The sequence below is a fragment of the Pipistrellus hanaki genome (assembly GCF_964339955.1).
Source record: "Pipistrellus hanaki genome assembly, chromosome: X".
Classification (NCBI taxonomy): domain Eukaryota; kingdom Metazoa; phylum Chordata; class Mammalia; order Chiroptera; family Vespertilionidae; genus Pipistrellus; species Pipistrellus hanaki.
The window spans coordinates 71,926,750-71,947,323 of NC_140524.1; the positions used below are offsets into that span (position 1 = coordinate 71,926,750).

Here is a 20,574-nt window from a genome sequence, read left to right on the forward strand (position 1 = left end):
TCTGGACCCACAGGCCAGATACGCAGCAGCTGAGTGAGGCACTGAAGAAAGAGGACAGGGACCAGTGAGAGAGAGAAAAAAGTTTAAAACCCATTGTAAAATAAAACACATTTTCCATCTGTCACCTTCCAGACTTTCTTTAAAGTTATATTCTTGCCTCCTCTAAAAAAACCTTTCACATAAGTTCTGCACTTTGCACCATTCCCTCCATAAGCACTCATATGAGGCGCTTTGTACCATCCAGTTCAGGAAGACTGTTATAGTTCTGAACTGCTTTTCCTTTCATTTGTTCACTCATTTACTCTTTCATCTACTAGTCCTGGGTATATATTTTGTCCACCTGACCAGACTGAGCTTGTCAACATAAAGAACCATGTCTCTTGGGTTTTCAGAAGCACCTGGCACAGGGCTGTTCCCCAAGAAGTGCTCAATAGACATTTCTTGAGTGAGCGTTAAATGTGAAAAAACATCTTATCAGCTCTCATTTATTCATGCCAATGAATATTAACACTGGTGGAGAATAGAAAGTGGCACATGGCCACCCAACTGGACTATATCCATAACCCCCACCTCCTTGCCAGGGCAGCGCTGACCTTAGAGAAGCAAGATACCAAGGGACACCATGAGCCTTGTGTTCAGATAAGAAAAGAGCTACCATGCAGGAAAAGAGTCAATGTATCCCGTGGTGCCTCCATGGACAGTTAGCACTGCGGGAGGAACCTAGAGGGAAGCAGATTTCATCTCAAGATGAGGAACAAGTTTCCTGACACCTGACAGCCCCAACTGTCCTTGGATGGAATCAGCAGCATTGGGAAGAGGGCTGCTCCCTCTTCTGCAAGTGTATGCAGAGGCTCAAGAGACACACTGAAGAGCTGCTGAGGAGAAAGTCTGAGCCCAGAATGGGGTGTTGGACCAGAGAACCTTTGAGGACCCTCCTGACTCTGTTGATTCTTAAATCTTTGCTCAAATATGCACAGAGCCCTGCCTGTTGATTCCTTACTCTCACTTCCTTCATTTCATTGGATTCCTTCCCTTCCTTTGAATTCATCAGTTAAATGAAACCAATTCAAATCTTATGCATCCTTCATATTCCCTGATGATGCCACTGAAATTCTCCTTCCTTCTATGCCACTTCCTCACTTTCCTCTCCACCTACACTCCCCTGGACCTGTCACCACCTACAGCAGGACTAAGATGCAGGAAGCCAGGCTTTTGGATGCTTGAGTAAGAGTTCTTGACATTCAAGGGAACACCTCACATTGGACTTCCCAATACAAATCTCCATCTGTTTCACCCAGGTCTTTTCTCAGCTAAGGTTGCAGAAAACCTGAAGAACTGCAGGGCTTCAAAGAGAGGACCTTGCAGCATAAAGTAGCAAAAGGTGTCTGCACCCTGAGCCTCCACTCCAAGTTGAACACTTAAGGTGTGGACCACAGAGACAAGGACTTAATCCTAGAACTGGCACAACTCAAATTTCTTGATTCTCTTTTCTCCTTGGCTCTCATAGTCCCAGGAAGTATTCATTTTTCCAGAGGTTCAGAGGCCAGGAAATATCCTAAAGAAATAGTGCAAGTCAGGCCTGGCAGCTAGAGCAGGAGCCCTGGCTCATGGTCCCTCCCCTGCTTGGCACTTGACCGTGGCCCCCTAGAGTTTGTATCTACTATGCTGTTTTTCAGAAGAATATGAGGAGCAGTACTCAGAGGCCAGACTGCTGGGGCAGACCTTCCGCTCTGCTGATGAGGCCCCTGAGCCCACTCCCAGCCCAAGGCCCCAGTCTGCCAGGCGTCTGGAGTTTGTATTGATGGTGAGTTGCATCTTCCCCTGCCTGGGAGAGCCAGTGCAGAGCTTGCCCTGCACCCATCAACAGGGGATCTTGAGCTGCTTACATTATCCACTGGATATTGCTGCTCATCTCTGCTCACCAGCAGAGCTACCCTGAGGCCCAGCCCATATGGGTCTTTCACACTAGGTGTCTGGCCTGGCAGCCTGTCCATGTTCTCCTGCCTCCCAGACGAAGCCTCCAACCAGCCTGCCTAGACAGCTATTTTGTGGGCATGGCTCATCTCCAGTCAGGAGCACACCCTTCCCATCACCTTCTTTCCCAACAGCCTACAAAACACCAGCTGAGAGAGGATGAGACTACCACCCAGGGTGTGAGGGCCCCTGAGGCCTCCCTGAGCCTGTCTACCACAGCGGACAAGCAAGTTGCCTGGAATATCCCCTTCCCTCTGCCCATCCTAGAGGAGAAGCGGTGGCTTCAGCCTTGTTCCACGCACTCTGACATTGTGCCCATCAACATCTCTGGTAGAGTTGCTTAGCACCACCTCTGTTTGCTTCCCCCCATGCCAACTACAGACCATCCTCTCCAAATGCACTGGATGTTGGGGGAGGGAGCAAGACTTTCTCTGCTACTGGCTCACCCTGCACTGTCAAGGTCATGGCTCCTGCCAGGGAATGGAGGCATGCAGAAGATGGGGCTATGGCTGCTCTTTCTTCACTCTACTAGCACTTCCACACTAACTGAGACCATCTGATAGCAAACAAAATGTTCTTAAAGAAAACTCTGAAACTTTATGATCTTAAGTGCTCTTTGGAGTGTCCATGGGTATTTAAAATTTGTGAGTTATATTTGGGTTGGGGAAAGGAAACTTCTCTGCCAGAATCTATGTTTGGATAGGTGTCTGAGGGAAAGCGTGGGGTTCAGAGTGTTGATGATAAAAGGTAGGCTCATACCTAGGGTGCAGACCATGGGCCTGATGGCACTTTAAGTAGACACTCAGTCTTTAAGTGAGATGGGTCTCCTCAATTCACGCATGGCAAGTGTTTAGGAAGGGAAGTAACAGAAAGGGACCAAGGCCCAAAAGGCCAAAGGGGGTGGGGGGGCAGTACTACCTCAAAAGTGGGGGAAATGATGTATGTAGCTTAGTTGGATGTGGCTTTGGGAACATGTGACACTTGTTATTAATTCGTGCTCCACATTCCATTGACTGTAAGTGGAAGAGGAGGAGGCTTGGTCATTTCAGAAGGAGATAGGACCAGCAACCCAATGAAATCAAGACTTCATGACCTAAAGGAACCAGAGGCATTGTGTGATCTAGCATTGGCTTGTGGTATGCTGGGAAAAGTTGATTAAGATGAGGACTCCTCTGGTCACATGTGGTGACGCTCTCTGTATATGGGGCCATCCAGCACCATTGGTGTCATCTCAGGAAAATAGAGGAAGAAAATAGAGCCCACAGCCTAGGGAGATGTACAAAGAGGCGTGATGGTGGGCACTTTATTTCTAAACTTCTATCTTACTCTCAATAAGGCTGGCCCTGAGCTTTGTCCATGGAGTCATGTGTGGGAGGAGGGTATCTATGCAGCTGTGAAGCTGTGAGGGGAGAGTTTGGTTAGCCAGCTATTGAATGAGAGACAGTGAGGAGAGCAGCATATTCACCCCCTGTCTCACCCTGACCCTGTCCCAGCAGTTCCACAGGAATAAAGGCTGACCCAGTGCTTTAAGAGAAATAGATCTCAGTCACTGCCCAGGGGTGAACTTTGACAAAATGTAATCAAAGGTGGCTGGAGGACAGACTACCAAGCTGCTTCCTAGATAAAGGGGGAGGCAAGGCAGCTTCTGGGAGACACTTTCCTCTGTCCAACATTAAGACTTTTTAAAAATATATTTTTGTATTGATTTTATAGAGAGGAAGGGAGAGGGAGAGAGATAGATAGAAACATCCATGAGAAAGAAACATCAATCGGCTGCCTCCTGCATGCCCCACTCTGGGGATTGAGCCTGCAAACTGGGCATGTGCCTTGACCAGGAATCAAACCATGACCTCCTTGTTCATGAGCCAACACTCAACCACTGAACCACACTGGTCAGGCTAAAGGCTTTTTATTATTTATTTATTTATTTATTTATTTACTTATTTATTTAGAAAAGATTATAGTCAAGCAACATCTAGTCTCAACCTGTCTCTCTAAATCAGTGGTTCAGAATGTACATCTGAATAATCAACTACCTGGGGAGTTTGAGAAATAGCTTCTACCTGGGCCCTCCTCCCAAAGACTCCAATGTTCTGGAATGGGGTTCAGGTATTGGAATTTCAAAAACTGCTCAGTTTATTTCAATATGTAGTCAGGATTGGGTGAGGCCTATGTATGCCTTGGGGCTCTGGGTGTCTGGGGTCATGTTGGGAGGGATATGGAAGAAGGGCCACCTGCCTGGATGCTACTCATGCTCATCGCTACTGCCATCATCCTTTCTCTCTACCTCAGGCCCATTCCCACTGTACTGTAAACAGAAACCAAGATGCACCCAAGTGTCTTTATTTTGGCTACAGGGCAGCAGTTCGATAAACATGCAAGTTTGCGACACTCCTTGTTTAACACAGAGACAGCCGTGAACCCCAAGTCCACCCTGAGGCGGAGGCGGACCATTATTGGATTCTCTAACTTTTCCCAGCGAGATCAAGGTGACCCCACCAGAGCTGATTCCTCAGACCCTTCCCCTTTTTCTCTCCCACCAATTCTGCCACCTGGGTGGTATTGTGGTTATGGGGATCAAGAATAATTTGGGGGAGGGGGCTTTGGACATCCTGAAAAGCCAATGTGGTGATTAAAGATAGCCAAGGGTCTTTGGTCAAGGGGAGGAACCGAATATAAAGAACAGGACTCCCAGGCTATAAATTTATTATGTTATTCTTTCTCATAATGATTGGAATATATGTCAAATTTAGGCAAGTAGGTAAAGGGAGGAAGTATCACTAAAAGAACCATCTTGGCAGAACCATTATGCTGTTAAATGAATGCTGTCCAAAGAGAACAGGCCTTGGCCAGGTTATATAACCTCTCTAAGCCTCAGCTTCTTCATCTATAAATTGGGGCTAACGATGCCAACTGATGGAGTTGCTGTGAGGATTAGAGTCATTGTATATAATTTGCCAGCCATGTGCCTGGTACATAGTATGTGTTCAACAAAGGGTGACTGTTACTATAAATTATCATAGCAGTAGAAGTAGTAATAATAATGATTATAGAACAGTAATAATTGTGTGTGAGTAATCTTTGGGGATTCTGAACATCTGAACGGTTGCCTCACATCTGTAGATTATCTTAAGTATCTCATGTTGCAAACCTAAAAAGTTACAGGTGCCAAAAATGCAACCAGACTCTGGGCTTTCCAACTGTGGCTTACTCCAAATTCATTTCTGGGCCTAAAAGTCACACAGTGCTGTCCTTTATAGTTCAAAAACTTCTGCTTTCACCTCGAGAGAGGTGAACTCTGAGGTCTGTGATGGTTTCATGAACCTGGGGTGAAAGGCCTGGAAAACCCAAGGTAGTCCCACCTGCTACTTCAGCTCCAAAAGGAATAATCAAAGCTGGAAAGTCTTTGGAAGCCATCTGGATAATTCAAGGCCACCCTGTGACTCACCATGTCATGATGGGCAGGGACCCAACTTCCCCCGCACTCTTATCTGCGGAAAGGAAGAACCAAGGAATTCTGTCCATGTTGTTGGCAAATGCTTCTTGGCAAAAATTTAGTGCTACTGGGGGATCCCTGGCTGTACCACTAATGTTCTGTTTTTCCCTCCTACAGGTCTCAGCAACAGCCCCACAGGCAGGTTGGCTTGCTCTACCAGCTCAGACATCAAGCCCAGTCATTCTGTTCCAGAAGGTGTTCATGGAAGAGTTTCAGTTGGTCAGGAAGCTCGTTTCCCAAATATCACCTCATCAGCACTGAGAAATCCTTCTAGTGATCCAGACAAACCTCTCCAGGTGTGTGGTGGCACCAAGCCCCCCGGCATGGAAAGCATTGGAATGGTGTATAGTGTCTCCAGTTCTTGCAATGGACCAACAGAATCTACATTCTCTGCTTTGTGGAAAGGAGATGCTTTCACCTATATGACTCCAAGTGCCACCAGTCAGAGCAATCAAGTCAATGAATATGAAAAAAAACCTGCTTCTGGAAATTCATGGGTCTCTCTGCACACACTGCCACCTCTGGTTCCTAAGGAGGCTGCTGCACTCCTTGTCACTCGTGATAACCCAGCAGGATGCAGTGGATCAGCTGGCTACTCTGAACCCTCTACTCAACAAAGGCAAGTATCAGAGCGACCCTTCAAGATTGGCCTTCTGACTGGTGGCACCTCAAGGCTGGAGACAGGCCCAGGTGGGACCAGCAGGTTCCGGGAGCGGTCACTCTCTGTACCCACAGACTCAGGCACCACAGATGTAGACTATAATGAGGAGCAGAAGTCCAGTGAAGCCTGTGCCCTGCCTTATGCCAATACAAGTTCTGAGGGCAGTAACAGTGCTGACAACATTGCCTCCATTAGCTCCCAGCAAGAGGCCCACCACAGAAGGCAGAGATCCAAGAGTATCTCACTCAAGAAGGCCAAAAAGAAGCCTTCCCCACCAATGCGCAGTGTCTCACTGGTCAAAGATGAACCAGTCCTCTTGCCAGAAGGTGGGTCAGCACTACTCAAGGACCAGAGGTCCAGGAGCCTTTGCCTCTCCTTGGAACACCAAGGACATCATTCATCCCAGGGTCACCCAGCTGTGCCCATCTTCAAAGACCCAGAAGATTCACAATTCTCCCACCACTGGTATCTTACTGACTGGAAGTCTGGTGATACCTACCAGTCCTTGTCCAGCTCCAGCACTGCCACTGGCACCACAGTCATTGAGTGTACCCAAGTTCAGGGCAGCTCAGAGTCTCTTGCCTCCCCTTCCATCTCCAGAGCTACTACTCCTTCCCAACTCTCCATTGAGGTAGAGGCCAGGGAGGTAACCTCTCCAGGAAGGCCCACTGGGCTGATGTCACCATCCAGTGGGTACTCCAGCCAGTCAGAAACACCAACACCCACTGTCTCCATGTCCTTGACCCTGGGCCACTTGCCTCCTCCAAGTGGCAGTGTCCGGGTGCGTCCAGTGGTACCTGAGAGGAAGTCATCACTGCCCCCACCATCGCCAATGGAGAAAATTTCTAAGTCACGATTATCGTTTGACCTACCATTGACCTCTTCTACCTACCTGGATCTATCTGGGATGAGTATCTCCTTACGAAGCAAAACCAAGGTGAGCCGGAATCACTCAGATACAAATTTTGGGGCCAAGTTGGTCCAGAAAACTGGCCCCAATCAGCCAGTCATGCCCATGGTTACTCAGTCTGACCTACGTTCTGTCCGCCTCAGGTCAGTAAGCAAGTCTGAGCCAGAAGATGACATTGAGAGCCCTGACTATGCTGAGGAGTCAGGAGAAGTTTTTACCTTACAAGAGAGAAAGATGAGACCTCCCATAGCTGAGAAACCTCCACTGGCCCGAAGGCCTCCAAGCTTGGTTCACAAGCCACAGTCTGTCCCTGAGGAGTACCCATTAACTTCGCCTACATTAGCTATGACCCCTCAGAGCTCAATTCAATACATGAGGCCATTCCCTCCAGACATCTACACGGTGGTGCGGAAACCAAAGTCCTCCAGCTTCCCTGAGGCCAGAAGCCCAGGGGAGTCAACAGCACCCTCATCTCTTGTTTTTACACCTTTTGCCAGTTCCTCTGGTGCTTTCTGCTCAAGAACACAGCAACCTCTCCAGGGAAGTACAGAGGATGAGGGCCCGAAAGTGAGAGCTCTGTCTGAAAGAATTAGCCTCCAGAGCCAGGAACAAGCTGAGAAGAAGAAAAGCAAGATTCCACCTCCTGTACCAAAAAAGCCCAGCGTGTTATATCTGCCTCTCACCTCACCCACAGCTCAAATGGAGGACTATGTTGCTGAACCGAGGCTGCCTGTCAGCCCCATCATCACCCTGGAAGAAGATGCTAAGTGTCCCCCCACTGGTGACCACCTGCAATCATCTGGTACAATAAGGACAACTTCCACACCACAGGCTGATGATGGAAGGGAGGCAAGCCCTCCAGGTTAGTAAACTATCTGATGGCTTTTCTTTTCAATCCCAGGAGAGATGGTGGTGAGAATGTAGTGCCAGAGACAGAAATCCATGATCCTGACCCTGGGATGACCAAATTAGTAGGGGCACCTCTTGAGGGTTTGGGTTACTCTAAATGGGCCTCACTGCCCTTGGGATCAGGGGATTGAGACTGGCTCAGGGGTTGATCTCCAAAGCTCAGTTTGAGGCAGCCTACTCTGGAACCCCCAGTGCAGAGGTAATGAAATTAAACTAGGTCTTATCACTTTGGGACCTTAGGAGCCCATTTACCTAATCAGGCATGATCCCCTGCCCTAGGAACTCTCTACATCACTGTACAGTACTTTTCATTACCCACGCTGAATTTAGTTTCTTATACTCTCCCAGGCTGAGGTCAAGTGCTGTGGTGGGCTTGCAGGCTTCTGAAGCAATGCCATATGTACCAGCAGCAGACTTTCCTAGTGGCTTTGAGAAGAAATGGAGCTCACTTTCTTGGATGTTTAGCTCTTTCTAGAACAAGAAGACTAGGCTAGATAATATCTGTCATCCTTTTTTATTTTTCTCCTGTCCCTTTTTGTTTTCACTGTGGCAAAATACACATAACATAAAATTTATCACCTTAACCATTTTTAAGTGTACAGTTCAGCGGTGTTAATTATATCCACAATGTTGAGCAACCATCACCACCATCCATCTCCAGAACTCTTTTCATCTTGCAAAATTGAAGTCTACAACCATTAAACAGTAACTCTCCATTGCCCTCTCCCTCCAGCACCTGGCAACCACCATTCTGCTTTCTGTCTCTGAATCTGACTACTCTAGGAACCTCATATAAGTAGAATCATGAAGCATTTGCCCTTCTGTGACTGGTTTATTTTACCTAGCATAAGATCCTCCAAGTTCATCCATGTTTCTCACTCTGTTTTCTTTTTGAACTCTTAACATCAAAATCTTTTGGCCTTCCTTGAGTTGATTTGGACTTTCAAAATAAAATAAGTCATTGTGACTAAAACATGCAAACAAATCAAAGCCATAGGTAATTTTAAAATATTCATCCTTAAACTCCAAAGGCTCCCCCTGAGATTCAGAAAGGTCACACTCCCATCCATTGGTTGAATCATTGCTTAATTGCTCTTAGTTCCTTGATCTTTAAAAATGACACATTTAAAATAAGAAAATGCTCAATCATCCTATTGTAATGGAAGAGGCATGAGAGAATAAAGACCCAGGCTTAATCTTTAGCACTGAATCCACCTTGGCCAAATAACTAACCTTCTGAACATTATGTTCTTTGCAAAATGGAGACATTGAGAGTCTCTGTCCTGCACCCATCAGTAGATGGGTGGACAGAGTTGCATTGAACATCAAATGAAATACATATGATAATGTGCTTGGTCCTCACTATTATGGTCAAAATAATTCCTTCTGGTTCTTATACCTAGGGAGTACTATGGAACCAAGTACTGAAGAAAAAAGTGTTATCAGTGATAAAACAGCTGAATGGATTGCAGAAGATGATGATGATGTGTTTGTGGCTTCACGTACAACTGAAGATTTATTTACTGTGATACACAGGTCTGGACCAATTTCCTTACTTCCTATTGTAATCACTTTTACTTTTTATACCAAAAGACAAAATGCTACCTCTAAGCAGCCATTAGAATTGAAACTAAATACTTAACTTCAGATTCCCACATATGTGAAACAGTCTAGGACCTCACATCACCAATTCACTGACATCTTTGGATGAAGTGGAGGAGGGGCGGGGGAAGGAAGACCAGGTGCCAAGAGAGAGGTCCCTTGTCTTCTAGCAACCGCAGGACCTATTGAGGATCTTTCTGCTCTCTTACAGCTTTGTATGCAATCAGAGACATTTAACCCTTCATAGAATTCCTTGTACCAAAAAATCTTATCAAGAAGTGAAGTGGGAAAAAAAAAGAAGTGAAGTGGGGCATCAGGCCAAGTATCAAAGCAAGAACTTAGGCAAAGGGAGACCTGATGGTGATTCAGTTATTGGACAGGGTCACAAAGCAAGGACTTGGTGGGGAGGAAACTGAAAGGACCCAGTTGTTGGAGCTAGAGCACCATTTCAGAGCAGGATCAGTTCCCAGGCTGTCTTGATTCAGAGTCACTGAGCTTGTAGCCTTGACTCCTTAAATTCTTCTTGGGTCCCAGAACCTGGGCAGAATTGAGCCTGCAGGCACAGGCCAATGACTCCAGCTGCAGGCATTGAAACGAGTGAAGGGTTGCCCGGCCGATGTGACTCAGTGGTTGAGTGTCAGCCTATGAACCAGGAGGTCAAGGTTTGATTCCCAGTCAGGCATATGCCCCAGTTGCAGGCTCAATCCCCAGTAGTAGGGAGCATGTAGGAGACAGCCGATCAATGATTCTCTCTCATCATTGATGTTTTTATCTATCTATCTATCTATCTATCTATCTATCTATCTATCCCTTCCTCTCTGAAATCAATAAAAATATTTTTTAAAGAAAAAGAAAGTGAAGGGAGATGGGGCCAGACAAGGGAGCAAAGGGACTCAATGGTGAGAAAGGTAGTGGGTATGATTGCTTGCAAGGCTGCTGCATAGAAGTTACCAGATCATGTCACTGGCATTCATGAAGTTATATGAAGCATTAGGAAATGTCCACCACATGAATTCACTCAAAGCAAAACTTCTCTTCTTTAGGTCCAAAAGAAAGCTGCTTGGCTGGAAGGAGCCTGGTGACGCCTTTGCCGGAGGCAGCAGACCGAGCTCCCACTCACCAATAAGAAACACAGCTGATTCTCCAATTAGTGAGCCAACTGCCTCTATAGGGTCAAGCGGCAGTACCAGCCTAGATGCTGGCAGAAACGATGATTTCAAGGCCTTGTTACAGAAGAAGGGAAGTAAGGCAACTCCAAGATCCCGCCCCTCAGCAGCTGAACTGCTGAAGACCACTAATCCACTTGCTCGGAGAATTATTGCACAGTTTTCAAACGACTACGACACCACCGGTAGTCCCAGTACCTAAGCCCTGGGTTGAGCAAGTAGGATTCAGTTACTAAATTGAGTATAAAAAGGGGGGAAAGGAAGGGTTCTAAAAAGAAACCATGGAAATAACAAAAGAGCCTACATTTCTTTTACTTAAACTCACACTCTGGACAGCAGGCGAGAGACCACTTTATCTAGAAATCATCAGGCACTTTAATCATATGCAGATTTTTATGTTTTCATACTTAAAATCTTGCCATTATTGACTACAGATTTTCTTATTTTCTGCCAGTGGTGTGCATCAAGAAGAAATTCTCAGATGCAAGGGCACACATGCATCTTTTCAATGAATGACCGACTGCTCCATCCCTGGGTCCTGTTACTGAGGAACACAGTGTGAGAGCAGATTGGGGGCTGTCAAACCTGGGGAAATAGGGAGCCATTGTTGATTATTTACTTCCTTGGTGAGGCCTTAATGACTTGTGTGGAGAAACAGAAAGACTCTGATGCCTCTTCAACTACAGTTTAACTCTCTCCCACTAGAGATTTGCAAGTGTGCACTTATTTTGGCATGAGTTGATTGGATGGCTTTTGTGCAAAATATGAATGTTACTTGATCCTGAACTTCATGCCTTTTTCAGTTTGTCTACACGGTGATCAGGGTGATGAGTTTTGATAACAAACAGACCCTCCCCCCCCCAAACACACACACCCCTTAACTAGAAAAGGTCAGAACCTGGTTACTTTGAATGAACCAAGCTCAGCCAACAAACAAAGCAGCTATTTGTCCACTCTGATCTATCTGAGGTAACTTGCATGCACGCCTTTGGACCCTTCTAATGTCTGTCAACAATGATAGCTAAAATCTGTGCCCAGCTTATGCTGCATTTGAAGAACTCTCATTTCATTATCATATAACATTCATTACAGGAAGTAATTAGCTGAACTAATGGCATCATCAAAGGCTTAAGGAGTAGAGAAAGTAAGTGTAACTTGCCCACAACCATTCAATTCAGATTGTGGTTTGTTTTGTTTAAAGGAATTCTTACTATGGTCCAGAACTGAGAATGTATAAACTAAAAAGATACATCCAGAATCTAAAAGGCAGCCTTGCAAGTTGCTATGGCCCATAACGCAAAAAGGCCTAATTAGTTAACCAAATGGGGACAGAGGGTAAGAACTGGGTAATTGGGATGCTGATGCAACTCCAAAACAATCATTGTGACTTCTCTTGCCCCCCCCCCCCCCAAGGCACTAAGTCTCCTTGTCAGTTCAATTTTCTAAGCAAATCCAGAGCTGTGATTCATTTGATTTTCATGTCTGGTTTCTGGGAGGTTGGGGGGAAAACAGACCAATAATTAAACAAACAAAATTGGTTGAGCAATAATGGAAAGGTATTTGTCCACTGTCCAAAGAGAGGGAAAGAAGTCAAATAAAATAGTATTCTGTTTCACAAAGAGGGTTCTCTTACCCTTTACTTCTTCATCCCCCCAACAGATTCACTGGTCAACAACTGCCCCAGATATAAGCAGATCTTGATTTTGATAGATCATGTTTCTCACAATTAAGAAGCAAACTCAGCACAACTGCCCACACTCCAGAGAACAGAGCAGCTGAAAAACCACACCGTGTGCTGAAAAGACTTAAGCCTCTCACACAGAAGCTCTGGGCCTAAGCACTTGGTTGGTACAGTTCTGAATTCTAGACTTCTGAGTACAGGCCAGATCCACCCTTTCCCTTGCAATCAGCACTTTCCCCTGATTTAGACCAAAGCCATGTAATATAATAAACAACAAAATCCCAGATGCTTTGTAAAGAATTAAAACTATTTGGTTTGTGGTATGGATGTTGAGGATATAGAGCAAGTCGTTCTCAACATAACAGAAGTATATGACCAAATTTCAAGGGTTTTACCGGAAGTAAAATAGATTCATTACTGGCCTTAATTTATATATGAATGCCACTCTTGTCTGTCCCAGTCTCATAATTCCAAAAGATGCAAACATCTTGCTCTGTAGGGAAATGAAGGAGAGTTTGTGCTTTTTCCTAACAAAGATAAAGAACAGCCAGGGCCTTCTTAAGAACCATTATGAATAGCTGAACTCTAAAACCAAGTATGAGACTCACATCGTTTAGGACTTGTTACTTCTGCTGATTTTTCTGGAAGCATCTTGTTTGCTACTTCTTGTGGGTTTTACCTTTCCCCTCACCGTGCTATCTTTAGTGGGCTCACCAAAAGATTCTAAGCTAAATTCACTGATACCTTTATATTTTCCAATTACCTTGAGTCTTACTTCCTCTACAATAATCTGTATGCCTGGATTTTTTAGAACATCTCCTACATCATCACTCTGGCCCTCAGATGTCAGTGGTGTTCCCATTAGCACAAGAGCATTTGGGGCAAAGATTTTATGGTCAGAGGTAACATTGAGGACTGGAAATATTTACTTAATGTTTTACAACAGGTGGACCTAGTTCCAAACAACCAAACTACTATTTCTACCAATCATCAATGAACAGAACACTGAACATCTTTCCTATTCCTAACACTCAACCTCTCTCCTCCCTGCTTGATTATCGTAACACCAACTCTCTCTCCCACCTAGGCACAACCCATAGTATTTGCTGCCTTCTGCACCTATTCTGCTGAAACTGGAGAAGAGAGGTTGAAAGCTCCTCCAGAAAGGCTTTCAGAGAACCTACTACTGCCACTATTACTAGTGTGAGAAATAATAATAACAATTTTTGAAGGCGGAATACAGAAGAGGTGCAAGTGAAATGAAGTTGGCCCCAGGGGGTCAGCTAATAATTCAAGTTGTTTCTGTCCCCTTGTTTCCTCTGATTCCAACTAATAGCAGCAGGTGGCTCTGTAGACTGACTTCAGTCCGGTGAGGAGAGCAGGAAGTCAACCCCAGGAGAGGTTAGTTGGTAGCTAAAAGTGCTTTGCACTTAATTGTGGCATGGATGTTGAGGATAGAGAGCAAGTCATTCTCAACATAATAGGAAGCTTCACTGGTGTCTCTTCTCCTTTGTCTGCTTCAGTCTCTCTCCTGGGACTTCCACCTGGCCTCAGCTTGTCCCTTATCTGTAACCCCTGTAAATTGCTTCCCTAGCTGACAGCTTGCCCTTTAAGGAGGCAAGAGCAAGGCAGCAAATTAATTCATGTTAGCTTAATGGCCACAAATTGACCAGTTGATCTGGAGACTACACATTAAATATGCAAAGACAGATGAGGTTCCACAAGCATTTTACCAGACATCCATTCTAACTCTCTAGAGTCTAGACAACATGAATTAGGTTGCTATCTCACTATATCATCCATCTGAGCAAATCTGGCCAAGCACCTGCCCTCTTCCTCATAAATGAACTATTCCCTAAAAAGATGAGTTCATGGTCAGTGCTTTTTCCCCTCACCATTGCAGCCTTTCATTATCACCAAGTCTGTAACACATTGGTGACCTTTCACTTTAATATGATTTGCCAAGGCCAGGACTAGAGTGAGGTGACTGAGGCGCCTGGGGCGCAAAGTTTAAGGAGGTGCCCGCTCTCAGGGCTGTGCAAGTGCCTTACCCTCATCCTGGCCCTGCGATTTGCACTCCATAAAGTATTATCAGTTTCTTCTTCCAATGAACAAGCATGGTTCTTCTGATTTGGGGGATAACTCACTACCTGTTGTTGTATCAGATGTCTTTATTGCTACCTGTTTTTCACTGCTATAAACCTTCGTATGCTTAGACATAAAAGAATCTTCATTATTATCAGAAAACATGGTTGCTTTCTAAGTAATTTTCTCCAAGTGGCAAGTTAGTGCCCATTTTAGTAAGGGATCCTGACAGAATATCCCATCAGCAAAACAGTGAGTGAGTTGTAGGTCTGTCGTTGGAATCCAAGGTTTATAGTTTCTGCTCCATTTTCCCCAGACCTTGCTTTCCAGCACCAACTCTTCTGAGTGCCTCCTAGTTTGCGCTCTTCCTAGTTAAGAAAAGCATGCTCTCAGGAAAGAAATACATTTATTTACTTTGGGGTTATAAGGCTTAGTGCTACCTCTTTTGAAGCTCATTTGCTGTTTAACAGGGGTTTTAAAAGCCTTACGCCAAAGGAATGAAATTCTACTGTAGAATTTTAGGCATCAATTAGTTGCAGAAGTGGTGGGTGTTTTGTTTTGTTTTGTTTTTCACCATCAAAAGGCCAAATTACTTGACAGCTAACTCCAGACTATAGAAAATACCTTAATCGCCTGGTATTATTTTAGTAAATTACTAGTAATCGATTCAATCATCCTGATACCCAGTGCTGTTCAATATGGTTCCTACCAAGAGATTCTCAGAAATGCTACCAAATGCCACTGAAAAGGCCTAGATAATTCATATTGTACATTAACATTTTCTCACAAGTGGAATTAATACTATTTATCATTTGAGTAAAAACAAAGGGATTTAAATAGTTTGTGAAGATGTGTCCTGTTTGTAAAAGGTGAAACTGTCCAATATTGTCTGATTAATGTCAGTTGTCCAGTATTGGTGGTGATTATTAAACTTATTAGAGGTACAGCTTTATTGAACACAAGCCTCTGCTCCCTGCCATCTGTTTTGTGCTATCACTTCAGCTTGGTGTGAGAATGAGACCAGATCTATACCACAGCACCCACTCCCTCCAAAGCCTTTGTGTGTATTTCAGCTATAAGTGATTAAGCATTTAAAAGGACAAGAGAGGGGAAACGAGGTCCAAAGAGCTGCTTTTGTCAAAGGGCGGCAAAAAAATCTAATTATTTAAACAATGACATTAAAGAAATAGTTTTAGAATACTTGGAAACAGATATATAGAGGAATACAGTAGTAAATTGTTATAGACACACATTTGAGATGCTTTTCATATGTTTAGGAAAAAAGAATTTGCATAAGTAATTGTGTGAAATAGGTATATACTTTGTTCAGTAAAGCCCCAAATTTAAACCAGTGGCTATCAAAGCGTGATCCCAGGACCAGCAGCAGCCCTGGGATATATGTGTGTGTGTGTGTGTGTGTGTGTGTGTGTGTGTGTGTGTGCGCGCGCGCGCGCGAACAGCTATTCCAGTGATGTTACTTCTTCAAGCCCCTGAATCACTATAGCCACGACTCTCCAATGATTCCAACCTCCCAATCATTTCTGCTATCATTACTAGTAGAGTGATCAGTCTCTGGCTAAGTGATATATTTTGTCATGTTGGTCAGGTATGTGTTGCTTAGTGTTATGAAATTATCAGATTAAATCAACTACTTGCTCAACCTGCAAAAATATTTTATTTAACTTAGCCAGCATATCTGGCCTGTTTTTTACTTAAATTTTTTAAATTCACAAATAAGGAAAAGGAAAAGATGTTATATTTGTTTGGTATTGCTGGTTTTTCTCTAGAAGGGCTCTGGCAGAAGTATATTTGATTTTAAGATTTTGCCTAAATAGTGAAATTTGATATCAATGAATTCTCAAACTATGAACTGAAACAACCAGTTAACCCCTCTCAACCTCTCTTTAGTGCCAAGCTTTATAGAAATTTATTCCTTACATTATGTTGAGCTTTTTTAATGTCCAATTTTATAAAATGTTATGCATGCAAACAAAGCATCATGCTCATTATACATGTCATCCTCAAACTCATTTTCTCCTCAATATGTATGATGGTGAAGAAATATCAATATGTATGTTCTTATCTCTCCTGACCAATTGTAAATTGCAAATCTTTTCATTACTTTTTAAACAAGACATATTTACTCTGGCTAGTAGTTAAAATTTTATTCTTTTTATTATATTTCATTGCTACTTTTTTTCTACTGACTCCAAAACTTACTTTGGGGAATAGTTATCATTTCTAGATTATTGTATTTATCTTATGCCTATATTTATCTGTAGTCATGGAATAATAGAGCTGAAAATAACCAACTTCTCATTTTACAGATGAGGAACTGAGGCTCAGAAAGGTTAAATAACTTAAACAAGGTCACACAGTGGTATGACCCAGCCTCAATCTCAGGTCTTCTGTCTATGGGTCCAATGTTTTTACATTTAAAGTTTGACATTTATAGAAGACCCACAGCTGGCTTCTACTTTTATGACGGATGAATTTCCCAGATATTTCAATGAAATAATGTATATGCTTTCATGAAAATGACCAAGAGTTCTTTAGCTCATGAATCCAAAGACAAATTTGATTTTCAGTTTAGAAATAGTAATTCCTTCCAAATTAAGAATATGTGCTCTGCTTTGTACAACGAATGTTTTCTTTCAAGGTTGTTTGAAAAATTATTGTTTTGGATAAAATTCCATATTTTAGAAGAGAAGCTTCCTATGTAATGAATCTTTTGGTGATTTCTTTTGAAAACAAAGAATCCTCTTGTCAATGTCTCCTAAAAGCCTATACTTTTTTTTAATGTGAACTTTTGTAACTGGTGTTTATTTAAAGCAGGGCAAGCCAATATAGGCTTTCCTAGAATCTACTTTATTCTTCCCTTCTTAAACTTTGTGAGATTTTTCAGACTGTTAGATGCTCATGAGATACTTAGTTGTGCTCTAAAAACTTTACCTAGCTTGATATTTTGTCAATCCCTGGGCTCAAACTCTGTTGCCATCTTATCAAACAAGAACAGAATTCCCTAATCCCTAAATTTTGCATGCAGTCTCTTTTCTAGAACATTCTTTGCCTAGTACTCATTAGTGTAATTGTCTCCTCAGCTATACCTGGGTTTCCCTCCATAGTTCATGCATAACCTCATTATTCTGTGGAGTTTCAGGCAGTGGTCTTTTAGGCCTATCTTAGTGATATGGAGTAGTATTTACAGATATTTCCATTTACAGATTGTTCCCTTTTTTCCTGGACCTTTTCTGGTTTGTCTTTTCAGGATTGCTTAGAGGATGGTGGCATTTTCCCTATCATCCAGACCAGGGGTTGACAAACTTTTCTGTAAAGGGCCAGATAGTAACTATTTTAAGCTTTGTGGGCCACATATGGCCTCAGTAACAAATTCTAATTTTGTTGCTGTTTGTTTGATCTTTCAAATGGTATGTTTACACCTTAAAAATATAAAAACCATTATTAACTCTTGGGCCATACAAAGCCAGTGGCTAGATTTGGCCCACTTGTCATAGTTTGCTGATCCCTGACACAGACCATCTTCTGTGACCCACCCTATGTGATCACTGGCTTGTGTACTGGATAATATGGCTCACAAGCATACACAGAAGTGGGTAGAGAGGTGGGTGCATATGCGAACTATTATTTTCAATAGGGTGCCCTTTATGACTTCTCTGTCTCTTCCTCCACCTATCTATCTATCCATCATCTATCTATCATTTTCCCTTACAACCTCAGTGTATGAACCCTCCTTGTTTTCTCCAGCCCTCCTATCCTGATTATCCAATGTGCCTCTGCTTCCTTAAGTTTGGAGCAAGCTGGCAGGGAAGAAAGGATTTCTGAGATTTCTTATTTCTTTTGTCCCATCATTAACCCCAAATTGTGGTTCATCAGTCTCACCCTGCCTCATACTGCCATCATGAGTTTAGGGCTGTTTCTAGAGAGTCTGGTGGCCCAGGCCATGAGATTTCAGTCCAGTCTACAACTTTCTAGGGAAATCACCAGCTGTTGATTTGGTCCTAATAGCTGGTTTTAAAATCCAGAATGTCCACGTGTTCATTTTCTAATGTTATTTGGACCTGTTCTAGATTCAGCCCCAGCAAAACAATGAATTGTGAAAGTATTCTGTGCCCCCAAGTTTTTTCTGGCCAAACCTCCTGTCTCCTGGGCCCCAGCTTCTGAGGACAGATTCGTTGGGATTCCCTGGGCAGCACCACAACCAGAAGGCATTCAACAGACTACCACCTTCTGTTTCCTGCACCTCTAAAAGGGTTCCTTAAAGCTTATTCACATATCTCTCCATCTTTCTCCATCTCTAACTCTAATTCTGTTACTTGCTGGTCTAAAGCTCAGTCACATTTTAATATTTGCTTGTATAAACTTGGGGAGATGCACGTGAATGGGAAGGCATGTACCTGTGTGTACAAGCATGGTTTCTCCACCTGGTCTGTGAAGTCACATTCCCTAATGTGTATCTCTTACACACATGCACATATACCCTATCCAGTGCTCACAGCAGTTCTCTGGTCCAGATCCAGATCTGATGGGGCTGGTGAAAGAGAAGGGGATTGTGGGAGCTCCTGAGGCATCTCCCTTTTCTCATTGTTTCTTTCCTACTGACTTTTGCTCACCTCTCCCAAGAAATCATTTAAAGAAACCCCTCTGTGACAATTCTGGGCAGGCTAACTTTCAGAGAGCTATGACTATCATTCATTAAGGACTCAGACATGCCTCTCAGGCTGCAGATTTTCCTATCTAAGCAAATTGTTTTATAGGACCTTTAGCTTGCTTTATGTCATTTGAGTCCAGGGATCTACCCACTTACTGAAATCTAAATTTTAAAAAGTCAGACACAAGTTACTTTCAGGATTTCCTAATTTGAAAGTACTCATGAAGTAGCTTCTTTCTGCCTTTTGTTTAGGATTTCCAGACTTAGGAAAGGAAACAGGCTTGCACTGTGGAGTCTAAGGCAGCAAAAGTACACTTGCCAAAAACAAAATGAGGAAGGAGGATTGACTAGTCCTACTATGCATAGTCAAGAGATGGACTTTTGTGAAGTTAGTTCTCATGGTTCAATGCTTATTGTGTTCCAACAATGCACTTAAGAAAAACAAGGGAGAGTGGAATTTACAGACCAATATCCTAAACTGAAAAGCAGTGATGAGAATGTGTCCATCGATAAAAATTTCAAGAAGCAACAGAAACTAATAAAGATCAGAATCCCAGTCTTTCTAGAATTCCAACACAAAGTGGAAGGGAACCCTCTGTGGGTGATATTACAAATGGTTTTTATAGTCTTTCTTTTCTTTTTAAATAAAATCATTCCTTACTGGTTTGCTGCCATGAATTCATTTGCATTCTTTATATAGCTAGAGCTGTTTGTGTCTTCTTAAAATAAACAACTTCTGTTAAAAGCCATTTTCTGTTTCACCCTTTGTTTTCATAGTAGCATAGTGTTATTCAGATACTAAGCCCAGATACTAAGCCTTGCTCATGAGCATGTTTTACTGACTACACAAGTATGGGGCCCACACATGGAATCTGATTCTCATAAACCCCTGAGAACCCAAAACAGACATGCAGAACATGGTGTCTTGCAGAAACGTGGCACACTGAGCCAGGAACCTCAGCCAAATCTGTGTTCAAATACTTCATCTTGAGGATTCGAGTTCAACTGCTCATGGAGGCAACAAGGGGCTCTGGTGAAGTGGACAGCAGTTACCAGGCTCCTGTGGGGAGGAGGTTACCTTAGCAACTGTGCTCAGGACTGCTCTCCCCCTTTGTTGCTGGCTCAATGAAACCACCCAGTATGGCAATCCAGTATGAGTTGGGGCTGGGAGAAGAAAACAGACCAGATGTAGCCCAGATCACTTCCATCCTTCAAGCTGACCCTTGAATGTAGCTACATTCAAGGGTCAACTTCCATCCAAAAGGAGATTTGTTTTATGTTCCCAACAGACCCTGACCTCTAAGGCCTTGTAATCTTGTCTCTCTCAGCCCTGTTCCAGCTCATGTTTCCAGACACCATCAGGCTGCTCTTCCCAAAGGACACAACAGAGCCAGAAACAACCTAGAAAACTTACAGGTAAA

The 20,574-nt window shown here is 43.4% G+C and overlaps 1 protein-coding gene across 6 annotated transcripts in view; it reads left to right on the plus strand.

The window, feature by feature from the left end:
- Nucleotides 1-19,895, plus strand: part of NHSL2 (NHS like 2) — a gene marked incomplete at its 5' end in the record, with an annotated part of 326,943 nt that extends 307,048 nt beyond the window's left edge. For 3 of the 6 annotated variants that reach the window (XM_084869444.1, XM_084869446.1, XM_084869445.1), the window contains 6 exons: nucleotides 1,677-1,804; nucleotides 2,109-2,304; nucleotides 4,332-4,463; nucleotides 5,588-7,903; nucleotides 9,354-9,486; nucleotides 10,596-19,895. In XM_084869444.1, the coding sequence (XP_084725570.1) occupies nucleotides 1,677-1,804; nucleotides 2,109-2,304; nucleotides 4,332-4,463; nucleotides 5,588-7,903; nucleotides 9,354-9,486; nucleotides 10,596-10,920 (3,230 nt within the window). In that variant the 3' untranslated portion in view covers nucleotides 10,921-19,895. The remainder of the gene's footprint in view (nucleotides 1-1,676; nucleotides 1,805-2,108; nucleotides 2,305-4,331; nucleotides 4,464-5,587; nucleotides 7,904-9,353; nucleotides 9,487-10,595) is intronic. The other 3 variants (XM_084869449.1, XM_084869448.1, XM_084869447.1) reach the window with 2 other exon arrangements.
- Between the last annotated feature and the right edge of the window lie 679 nt (nucleotides 19,896-20,574).